The sequence below is a fragment of the Microtus ochrogaster genome, chromosome 8 (genome assembly GCF_000317375.1).
Source record: "Microtus ochrogaster isolate Prairie Vole_2 chromosome 8, MicOch1.0, whole genome shotgun sequence".
In the NCBI taxonomy this organism is placed as follows: Eukaryota; Metazoa; Chordata; class Mammalia; order Rodentia; family Cricetidae; genus Microtus; species Microtus ochrogaster.
In genome coordinates this window covers 65,784,498-65,795,726 of record NC_022015.1, presented here as the reverse complement: position 1 = coordinate 65,795,726, position 11,229 = coordinate 65,784,498, and the positions used below count along the sequence as shown (strand labels likewise).

Here is an 11,229-nt window from a genome sequence, read left to right as displayed (position 1 = left end):
AACATTGACTCCCTGAACACTGTTATAACCAGTAACATTGACTCCCTGAACACTGTTATAACTAGTAACATTGACTCCCTGAACACTGTTATAACTAGTAACACTGACTCCCTGAACACTATTATAACTAGTAACATTGATTCTTACAATAATGCATCATCCTAAAACAAAAAATTTAAACACTTTTATAGTTGTCTTTTAAAAACTAGCTTTTAATGGACAAGAACATTATGGCAAAGCCAAAATAATCAACAGAGCAGTGTACATTTAATATATTTTAAGCAATCAAACATTTCCTGCCTCATTTGAAAAATTACTTGCAACTTTACTAGCATTTTCTTTCTCTTTAACAACACAAAGTTCAATAAGTAAAAACACCTGTCAAACTCTTAAAAAGGTAACTATGCTTTTTCCACCCTGCTTTAACATTTTTTTTTCTGAAAAACAACTTGCCAAGAGAGAAAACCCTTAGACAAACTTCTTATATTTCAAAGGAACTTGTAAAAGAGAATCTGCTGACATATTAGATCCTTTTTGCATTACCCCAAAGCTTTTCTTCTAAGAACAATTGTGGCAAAGAGACATTTGGCTCCTAGGAAATTCCCACAGGGTCAACCACATGCATCCTTCCATGGCACCTTCACAGCGCTGCTTTCTGGACGTTCGTCTCAAAAGCAGCTTTCATCATTTGCTTGTGTGTCAGTCAATATGATTTATGGACTGCATTCACCAAAGTCAGAGCATATAGAATGAGAAATATGACTACAATCTGCTAATTTGTTTTGTATTGAGCCATTTAAGAGTCAAAGACCTGATGTCAGACTGAGGCCAGCAACACAATTAACTAGCTGGTGACAGATTCATCCATCCTCCCTGCCAGGCTATGCCAATCAAAGACAGCATGAGGCGACATTTAGTGAAATCAGTAAGAAAACTCATTCTCTGAGTAACCCATGTGAGGTTGATTGACACTTTCTGAATTTCGTTTGTGGAACACAACCACTCTTTACCCAATAGATTCCTACTGCAAGCTGTGAAATAAAGCTTTTGGTGCCAATCACAGAACAATGAGCCACTAACCACCAACTTCAGTCGAAAGAAATCAAGAAAACACATCTGTTTGTGTGTCAAGCCACATTTCCAAAATAATTTACTATTGTAGACTAGGCTACAGATACTGTTTCTTTTGAAATATAAAACAACATGGCAACACAAATACAGCACATCTTATTAGATTATGGCTCAAACTGTTTTGGTTTCAAAGTAATGTTTTCATAGGTCTAAGATCATAGTGGATGAAATAAGGAAAACTTAAACCCTGTCTCGAAAAACCAAAAAAAAAAAAAAAACTAATTTGGCACTTTAAATTTAAATTGAAGTTTGTATTTGTCTCACCATTCTCTTATTTCACATATCTAGTAAGAAAATTTTTATTTCAACAGTAATTATTGGAAAGTATTTTTAAGGCTGCTTTCATTATCACAAATACATATGATGTAAAAATACCCTCTTGAAATCACAACCATTCTTTCTATAATGACCTACTCTTCCTTAATAACCCCAGAAGGACTCATTTTCCTTTTACACACACACACACACACACACACACACACACACACACACACACACACACGCACAAAATTTTGAAGAACAAACTATTTTTTAAACTTACATAAAAAATACACACAGAGAAATATACTGTACACTGTGTTATTCTTTATGTTAGCATCAGGTTTTGTTTTCAAAAGTTAGGAGAAAAAATAAAGAACAAAAGAGCAGTGAATTTGAATCCAACACTGCTAAGTGAACCTATCCATTTTGGCCATGTTCTTTAAAGTCATTAAGTTCAAATAGCAAATTTCTATTATATACAAATGCAATATCTTTTAGTTTGATATAGAGACTTGAGTTATGAGACTGTAAACTAAGCTTTTTAGAAACAAAAAGAAAGGAAAAGGGTTTTGATGAATTGGGCAGTTTCTTAAAGAGCCACAATACATAATATTTTAAGATATATAGACCAAGAGAATCAGATCTTTTATCAAATGTGAACTAAATATTAAAAGTAGAAATAAAGTTTTTAGTTTAAATATTAAGAGGTAATTAAAAAGAAAACAGTTTACTTCGATAACTCTGCAATTCTTCCTTCTGTTTGTACATCAAGAACCACTGACCCGACCTGATTGGGCAGTGCTGGCACACAGCTTTAATCCCAGCACTCTAGAGGCAGAGGCAGGGGGAACTCTGTGTTTTTGAGTTTGAGGCCAGCCTAGTATATAGAGCGAGTGCCAAGACAGCAGTCACCATGCAGAGAAACCTATCCTTTAAAAAAAAAAAAACACTGACCTAAAGTTTTGCTACATGAAAGTGTATCTTTGCTCAACTGTAAAAAAAAAAAAAGTTATTAAATGAAAAGGCCCTGAAACAGTACAGAATAGGGAAACCCCCTCAGGATGACATCACAATGCACAAAGTCCTTTTAACCATCAAGATAGGTTTAGTGCATTTCCTAAATGAACACACTAAAATGTCTCAAATTCCCAATAATAAAGAATGGGTGAGTTATAAAGGTTTAAATATCGAGATAATTTTCTTTAGTATGTTTTAATAATGACTTTAATAGTACCTTGAAGACAGATTTTTGAGATTGTGCCAAAACACCCACAGTTTATCAAAATACACCCATCTAACACAGCCAGCACCCTCAATCCCTGCACAGCTGTGTTTCTCTCATGCTCACTTTCTGTCTCCATCTCCCCTCATCCCTGGAAGAACTGGGTACATCACGTACCCCAATCCCCGGTCAACTACAAACTCTCATCTCTCTTCTTAGGCTTTCAAAACCGTTCTCACTGCAGCTCTAATGCTCGCCATCCACAAGGACTTGAGACTATAGCATAAATTCTTGCTCTTGGGGGAGCATGTGAATAAAATAAACATGATTATCTGAAAACTGAACCAAATTTTCCCAAGGCGATTACCTGCAATACACACATTTCTATTTCCTTAAAACCTCCACATCCTAGTCATGGCTTATCTAACTTTGGCATTGCACATTTTTTAAACAGTCTTTTAAATGTGGACTTTAATGGCATTCTTTTCTTTTTGAACTTTCTGGAAGGCATCCCTGCTGCTGTCATGGCAGTACCAGAGAGAGAATGCAAAAAAGCATTAAGTAAATCTTGAAAGGTCAAGGTTTAGAAGACAATTTGGGGGGGGGGTGGATGTATTTTGTTGTTGTTGTTCATTTATTTATTTTAGATAAGGTCACCTATAGCTTTGGTTGGCCTCAAACTACATATCCAAGGAAGGTCTGAACTCCTGATCGTCTACCTCCCAAGTGCTGTGATTACAAACATCTATCAGCCATGCCAAGCCTTAATAAGGAATTTAACTTGCTTAATTACTAAGGTCCTAACACTCTTATCCTTTGACAAATACTTGAAAAAAAATCAATCAAACAAACAAAAACATCAACCAAACAAGAGAAGTTAAAGATTCACTTAATTTTTCCCAGTAGTTGACACTGAGTAGTATGACTGATCTAGGGAACTTAGGTTGAAAAACTAAAACATACCAGAAACCATTATCAAAGTAGAAACTCACTGAGAACAGGGCAATTTCCACATTTCTTTGGGTCAGCATACAGCTCAGGGTTCCAGAAACATACAGCAATGAAAAATCAATATTCTACATTGATGCTATAATTTAAAATTCCCAAATAAGTTGCCAGAGTCACTAAAAGGTTATATTGTAGATGTAACTCCCATATGATATTAGTAAATTTGACAAATGTCAGTCCATGGCAACTTACTAATAGATGTGGCAGCTGGTATAGGCACAGTCATAACTGAAAATACAATGCAAGCTGAGTGTGTTGGTGCATGACTACAATTATCAGTACTTGGGAGGTAGAGGCAGGAAAATCTGGAGTTCAAGGCCATCCTCAGCTAGCTAACAAGTTCTAAGCTGGGCTACATAAAACCCTGTCTCAAAAAATAAAACAAAAAAGGCACAGAGTTGTCATTCAAAGATTTCTATTTGGGGTTCAACCCTTCCTTCCTCCTCTCCATCAACTTTTCTTTCTTTTCCCTAAAGTCTTATGACCCACCCTCCCACTCCTCTCACTTTGTTTTGGTTTTTAAAATCAGGGTTTTACACAGCCCACATTAGTCTTGAATTCACTATGTCACTGAGGATGACCCTGACCTTTTGATCCTCTTACCTCCACCTATGTTGGGGATTCAGGCATATACCACCATGCTCACTAAGTTTCAACGTTTTAAAAATTTACTGAGAGGCTTCATTTGCTAAGGAATACACTTCAATGACATATTCTCTGAAATGGTGCGATACAGAGAAAGTCACACCAGTGAATTATGTAGTCAGAGCCCCAACTTCTCCATAAACGATGTGACTCTGCTGCAGTTGACACAAAGTGACTCCCAGTAAGGTCTATGGTTTTTAATTACATTTTGCAGTATTGGGGAGGAGGAGCCTTTAATCCCAGTATTGAAAAGAAAAAAAAAAAGCCTTTAATCCTAGGGAGGCAGAAGCAGGTGATCTTTGAGTTCAAGCCTGGTCTACAGAGTGAGTTCTAGGATAGCCAGGACTACACAGAGAAACCCTGTCTGAGGATGGAGGGGGGAGCAACTTATATTGCACAATAGTATCCTCAAATTGAGGATTCTCAAAGTCCTGGCATCTGCTTATTCCAGATGACAAGAGCTTTCCAGACAGATAACATCACTAGTCTAAGCCCCAGATTAGGGAAACAGTGCTAATGTGGATAATAACTACCAGTTACTTGCAGCTGAGCAAATCTGACTATCGAAGATTTGGTATTACAAGAATAAATGAGGGCTAGAGAGGCACTCATATGGGGCACAGACATACATGCAGGCAAAACACATACATGCATGAACAAATAAATAAGTAGACTGTATTAAAAGAAGAGTGAATATGTTTTAAAACAACAACAAAAACAAAAACATGAAGAAAGCTGGGCCTGGTGGCACAGGCCTAGAATCTTTGCTATTCAGAGGCTGAATAGGAGGATCAAGGCCAGCCTGGGTAAGATGGCAAGACTGTGCCTCAAAATAGAATATCAACAGCAGAGCATTTCTCTAGCACAGGCAATGCCCTAAGTTCAACCACTGATAAACACACACACATTCTATTACACATACATATGTGCATGCACACCCAAGTCAAGTAGGGTAATCAAGATAATTTACTTTTGTTCCCCCTAGGAACAGTCTTCAGAACGATATGGAACTGCAGGGAGCCGGACAAGATCGCCATTATAAGATGGTGCCACATCCTGTCTTGTTGGTTATAAACAACTCCATATTTGGCTTATGCCTTTGAGAGCTACGTATCCCCCGCTTCCAGCATGAGCAGTGAATATGGGTCCCTGGGCCTATCTCGATGCAGTCTGGTGTCAGCTGATGATGGCAGCCAATCACAGGGCGACCCATGTGCCAATTCCCTATATAAGCAGCCACCATTGTGCCCCTGGCCCTCTAGCTCCCTCTAGCGCCTCTCGCCCCTCTCGTCTCTCGTCCCTCTCGTCTCTCTATCTCTCTCTTGCTCTCTCGTTTCCTGCCCCCCTTCGCTTCATGTGCTCTCCTTCAACCAAATTCACTCCAGTAAAGTGTGATCTGAGAAGAATCCTTGTGTGGTGGGTGTTTCTTCCTTGCTGGTCAAGAAGCCCACCACATGGAACAATGTTCTGAATGAGTACTAAGTACTTACAGGTTTCCAGTAGATCCCCCAATTGCTCCTTTTTTTGCTTCTAAAGAATCAACAGAAGCTTTTATCCTTAATACTAGTGTCTATGACACTGATATCCATAAAAGTAGGGAGTACAACTATATAACAATTTCCCTACACCACCTCAGGTTTCCTGGACAACAAAAGGAAATGACTGTGGTGGTCTGAATTGTACTGGGCCCCAAAGACTCATGTGTTTGAATGTTTGGCCCACAGGGAGTGGCACTAGTAGGAGGCATGGCCTTGTTGGAGTAGATGTGGCCTTGTTGAAGGAAATGAGTCCTTGTAGAGGTCTTACATGGTCATTTATGCACAGCCTGGCTCAGTCTCCTTCTGCTGCCCATGGATCAAGATGTAGAACTCTCAGCTTTTTTTCCAGCACCATGTCTGCCTATATGCCACTATACGCCCTGCAATGATAATAATGGACTGAACCTCTGAAAGAAAGAGTAAGTTACCCCAATTAAATGTTTTCCTTTATAAGAGTTGCCATGGTCACGGTGTCTCTTCACTGCAATAAAACCTTAACTAAAACAGTGACTAAAAGAGTGACCCCATGGTCTAAACCTGTCATTTGTTTTATAAGACTATAGCCCAAGCTAGCATGGAACTCAATTGTATGTGTACGTGTGTGCATGCATGTGTGTCTGTGATAACCCTGGTTGTCCTGTCTTTACCTCCCAGTTGTTGAGATTGTATGCATATCTCACTCCCAGCCAAAAAGCTTTTTTAATTTCTTATTTTGGCACTGATTAAATGCATGTCCCTACAGAAGGCAGAGAGGGCAAGAGGATACTGCAAGTTCAAGGCCAGTCTGTGCTACACAGCAACATCCTATCTCATAAAGCTAAACTAAAACTACTTTGCTACAGAGTACTACAGCATCTCTAGTACACGTGCACATTGGTCCACAAACTGAATCTGTTCTAATGACATCCACATGCATTCCTCTCCCTGGTAACTTACAGCCAGGCCTTGAGACCTGTCCTAATCCAGTGGCTTCCTACAAAACTCCCATGGTTATTTGATTCTAAGAGCCTTTCCATTATTGCTATTACTTCTTCTAATAAAGTCCTGACCAGGAGCAATTCAGAATAGTACTTTCTACAATGTTTAACACTGGGAGAGAACTTGAGAATGCTGTTACATTCACTTAGAACTAAAACTTCTTTCCAAGATTAGCCAGCATTTAATTAACTGAGACATCAACAACCAGTGCACACCAAGTTCACGGTCTCAATGTGAATCCTCAATGGGCAAAACTTTGCTGGTATGTTATATGCATCTTAGAGAAATAAAAATTATGAAAAACTTATAGAAACAGAATATTTCTGGAATACATGAAAAAAATTGCTGAATGTAAAAGTATTCTTTTCAAGCAAAACAAATAAGAAAAAAATCTCTCAGAACATGTTTTGGCAAAAGAGGTCCAGCATTATAGAGGCAGGCATGAGAAATTAAAGGACCCACCGGCTCTGGGAAACAGAATACCTTTTGCATATTAAGAAAGTAATGAAGATGCACAGGATTTGGGATGGAAACAGTTTCATGTCCATCATGTACCATCCATGAACTTCATCAAACAATGGAAATGATCAAACAACAACAAAATTAGCCCCTCAGAGACAGTAGCTCAAGGGGCAGATAGATAGATAGATGGATAGATAGATAGATAGACAGACAGACAGACAGACAGACAGACAATTTAAAATATCTAATATTTTCTTGTACCCTGTAAGCTAGAAAAAAACTATTGATTATACTGACTTTCATACAAACTCCTATTAAAGATTATTTCTATTTAAATCTATACTGTTGATTTCATGGGTTTGTTTTGCTTTTAACAAGAAGCTATAGTTATTTCAATTAAAAAGTACAATAAATTAAAACCTCAGACAACTTCAGCTAGATTCTTTATCAAGTGATTTATAATAATAGAAAAATAAATGCACAAACTAAGAGGTTGCTTTAAACAGCAAAGCACCCAATATTAAATCCTAAGATGGATTTTAGAAAGCAAACTTACAATATCAGAAATGGCTTATACTTACAGGCAAATGAGTAAACACTTGAAAGATGCTTCTCAAAAAATTAATAAGATCCATTAAATAACCACTTGCTCTTCCATCCGACTCAGCCATTGTCCAGTCATAATCAGCCAGCTGAACAAATTCATCAATTTTTTGATTGAGTTTGGTATATATTTCCCCTTCTGCTGCATGTCGAGCATCCTGAGACAAAAGACAGCAGTAAAAAACAGTTACAGAAGCAACTGTCCTTAAATTTTTAAATTTTAAGTGTTTTGTTTTATACAGTAAAGGTGTTTTCTGACACCTCAAAGCTGATCTGAATGGTGTCATGTTTGCTTTCCTTCCCAATTCTACTGTCAACCTTTTGGTCTTAAGAGGCCTGTCTTTGTTTCCTTCCCTACTGCTGTGATGAAACACCCTTACAAACCAACTTAAGGGAGAGAGACCCTGTTTATTCCATTCATCACACACGGATGCCAGCTGCTGCTCAGTAACCTTTCTTTACTTACAGAAACCCCAGACCCCAGCCAGAAGAAGGTGCCACTCACAGTGCCTTCCCTCCTTCCTCAATTAACAAACAAGATAGTCCCCTACAAGCATGCCCAGTGGTTCATCTCCTGGATGATTCCAGATTCGTTCAGCTGACAATACTAACTAACCATCACATATGAACCCCTGACTTGTTCTCCTAACAGCCTATGAGAACGGCCCTTAGGAAGAATAGAAGCCAGAATACAGATGTTGTTGATGATGCAGACACCGCACAGAGTCACTAAGAGAAAGTAAGTTGGATATCACAGAGAAAACAGAAGATAGCTGTCTTCACAGAGGGCTGGTTTCAGAATATTCCTCCCATTACAAACAATAAATTAAGGTCCCTTATAAAATGGTATAGCATTCACTTACAATTTAAGTACATGTTCCTGTATATTTTGTCATCTCTCTTTTTTTTTTTTTTTCGAAACAGGGTTTCTCTGGGGCTTTGAAGCCTATCCTGGAACTACATCTTGTAGACCAGGCTGGCCCTGAACTCACATAGATCCACCTCTGCCTCCCAAATGCTGGGATTAAAGGTGTGCACACAAATTGTAAATTCATGCAAACTGACTCCTAATTGAATGTAAATACATGCAAATCAACTCCAGCCACATTTTCAGGGATATCTTTATTTGACCTAAATCAGGGTTCTCTGGTGCAAAAATGCCTTTCCCCATGGGTATTGTCAAAACAATTAGGGGAATTTTTTTTAATAAAGAGGATACCTGTGGTATTATAGTTTTGATTCATAAATGGTTAACCAAGAGCTAAAAAGTAAGCATTGAAAAATAACACGTCCAGAGACATCTTTTAAAAACTCCAACATATAGTGAGTGTAGTGGCCCATACTTTAATTCCAGCAATCAGGAGACAGGAAGACAGACCTCTGTGAGTTCAATGCTAGCCTCGTCTATGTAGTGAGCTCCAGGTCAACCAAGAATACACAGTGAAACCTTGTCTGAAAACAAAACAACAACACAAACACACAACAACAACAAAACCCTCGGACATTTTCCTGGAAAACTGGAAGACTTTTCCTCTGGGGCACGGTTCATGTCCAGAAAAGGCCTGAGAGGGTCTTAGCTCTCATTATGACCCCCTTGAGGCTTGTACAAGCAGGAAATGAAAGCTAAACAGAATCATTAACTTCTATGTCGGTTTTTTAAGGCATGCCTCAGCACACACAGAGTCTCTTACAAGACATGGATTTAATGGTCCTAGGTTTCCAGGGGCAATCTCAATCTAATCACTAGCTGACCATTAAGCTAAGCAAGTAGATCAGTGCCACACAAAGAAAACAGACTTCATAAATTCAGTCCAGAAAAACAATAAAGTGCCAACAGGAGGACCAACAAACCCAAGGATGAATGAATACTCATGTCCAAAACTGCTTTATTACTTCATTTTAAATGCCTGGTATCAATAAAAATTACAAACCATATAACAGATAGGAAAACATGGCTCCTCTAAGGAATAGAAGAATCTTTGAGGAAGCCCAGTTACTAGACTACAAGACAAAACTTCACATAAACTATCAAAACATGACCAAAGAGCAAAAGGAAACCTTTAAAAACTCTTGTCAGGTAGTGGTGGCACACGTCTTTAATCCCAGCATCCGGGAGGCAGAGGCAGGAGGATCTCTGTGAGCTTGAGGCCAGCCTGGTCTACAAGAGCTAGTTCCAGGACAGGCTCCAAAGCTACGGAGAAATCCTCTTTTGAAAAGACAAAACAAAACAACAACAAAAAAACTCTTTTAAGAAACAAGGAAAATACCTCAGTAAGTAGAAACTATAAACAGTCAAATTGCTAAGATGTATTAAGTTAAATGGGAAAGAAAGGTTCAGTATCTGATGGAAGAAACAGATGATGAGCAATATAAAGCAACTAGACCTCACACAAATCTGCAGCACATTCCACTCAGCAATTGCTGGCCATATATTATTTCCTAAAAATAGAAAAAGATGAACTTAAAGGCTAAACACAGATTTCACAGCTGTGTTGACTTCTGGAGATAGGGAAGGGTACCTGGAAGGGACAAATGTAGACATGGCATTCAGAATAAGGACACAAGCCTGGATGAGCACAGGACTCTGACCTCATCTGGGCAGGTTCTTTATGCAGCAATTGGCAGTTAACACAGAAACTGACAACTTGTCCAAGTGTAGGGAATAAGTGCCTGGGAAGTGTTCAGCAACAGTGAGACATTTATACCATGCCCTCTTCCCTCAAAGCTCAGGGGCTATCTATCTCAAAAGAAGGGGCAGAAGGGTCTAAAAAGAGGGTTTGGGAGAAGACAAGTAAAAATCTGTCTCTTGGACACATGGGCTCAGAGCAGCTGTGACTGCCTTCACAAGACTTGTACAAGATCACGCCAGTCAGTATTCCAGCACGGAGTGAAGAGGCATTCATGAGCCCCCGCCCCTAACTGAGGAGCTATTGACAACTGATGGCTGCTGGAATTAAGAGGAAGTTTTCTTTAAAGGTGTTACCCTGGTAGGTTCTCACTAGGCTTCAGCAGGTAGCCCTACACTTCTCAGTATATGGGTAGTACACACTAGACTCAGTGGGATAGAAATAAAAATAAAAAGAAGACATGAAGTTAGGAGGGAGAGTGGATATGAGAGGTGTTAGGGAGGAGCAGAGAGTGAATATGACCAAAATTCACTGTGTACAGGCTTGAAATTATCAAAGAATTAACAAAAATATTTTTAAAAGAAAGTATTTAGGATGCAAATAAAAAATAAAAATATACATACTAGCCAGGCAGTGGTGGCGCACGCCTTTAATCCCAGCACTTGGGAGGCAGGGGCAGGCGGATCTCTGTGAGTTCGAGACCAGCCTGGTCTACAAGAGCTAGTTCCAGGACAGGCTCCAAAACCACAGAGAA

At 38.9% G+C, this 11,229-nt stretch overlaps 1 protein-coding gene across 2 annotated transcripts in view; it reads right to left on the bottom strand.

The window, feature by feature from the left end:
* Positions 1-11,229, bottom strand: part of Exoc6 (exocyst complex component 6) — a 151,189-nt gene that overhangs the window by 50,717 nt on the left and 89,243 nt on the right. For both annotated transcript variants that reach the window (XM_005352193.3, XM_005352194.3), the window contains exon 18: positions 7,827-8,006. In XM_005352193.3, coding sequence (XP_005352250.2) covers positions 7,827-8,006 — 180 coding nt within the window. The remainder of the gene's footprint in view (positions 1-7,826; positions 8,007-11,229) is intronic.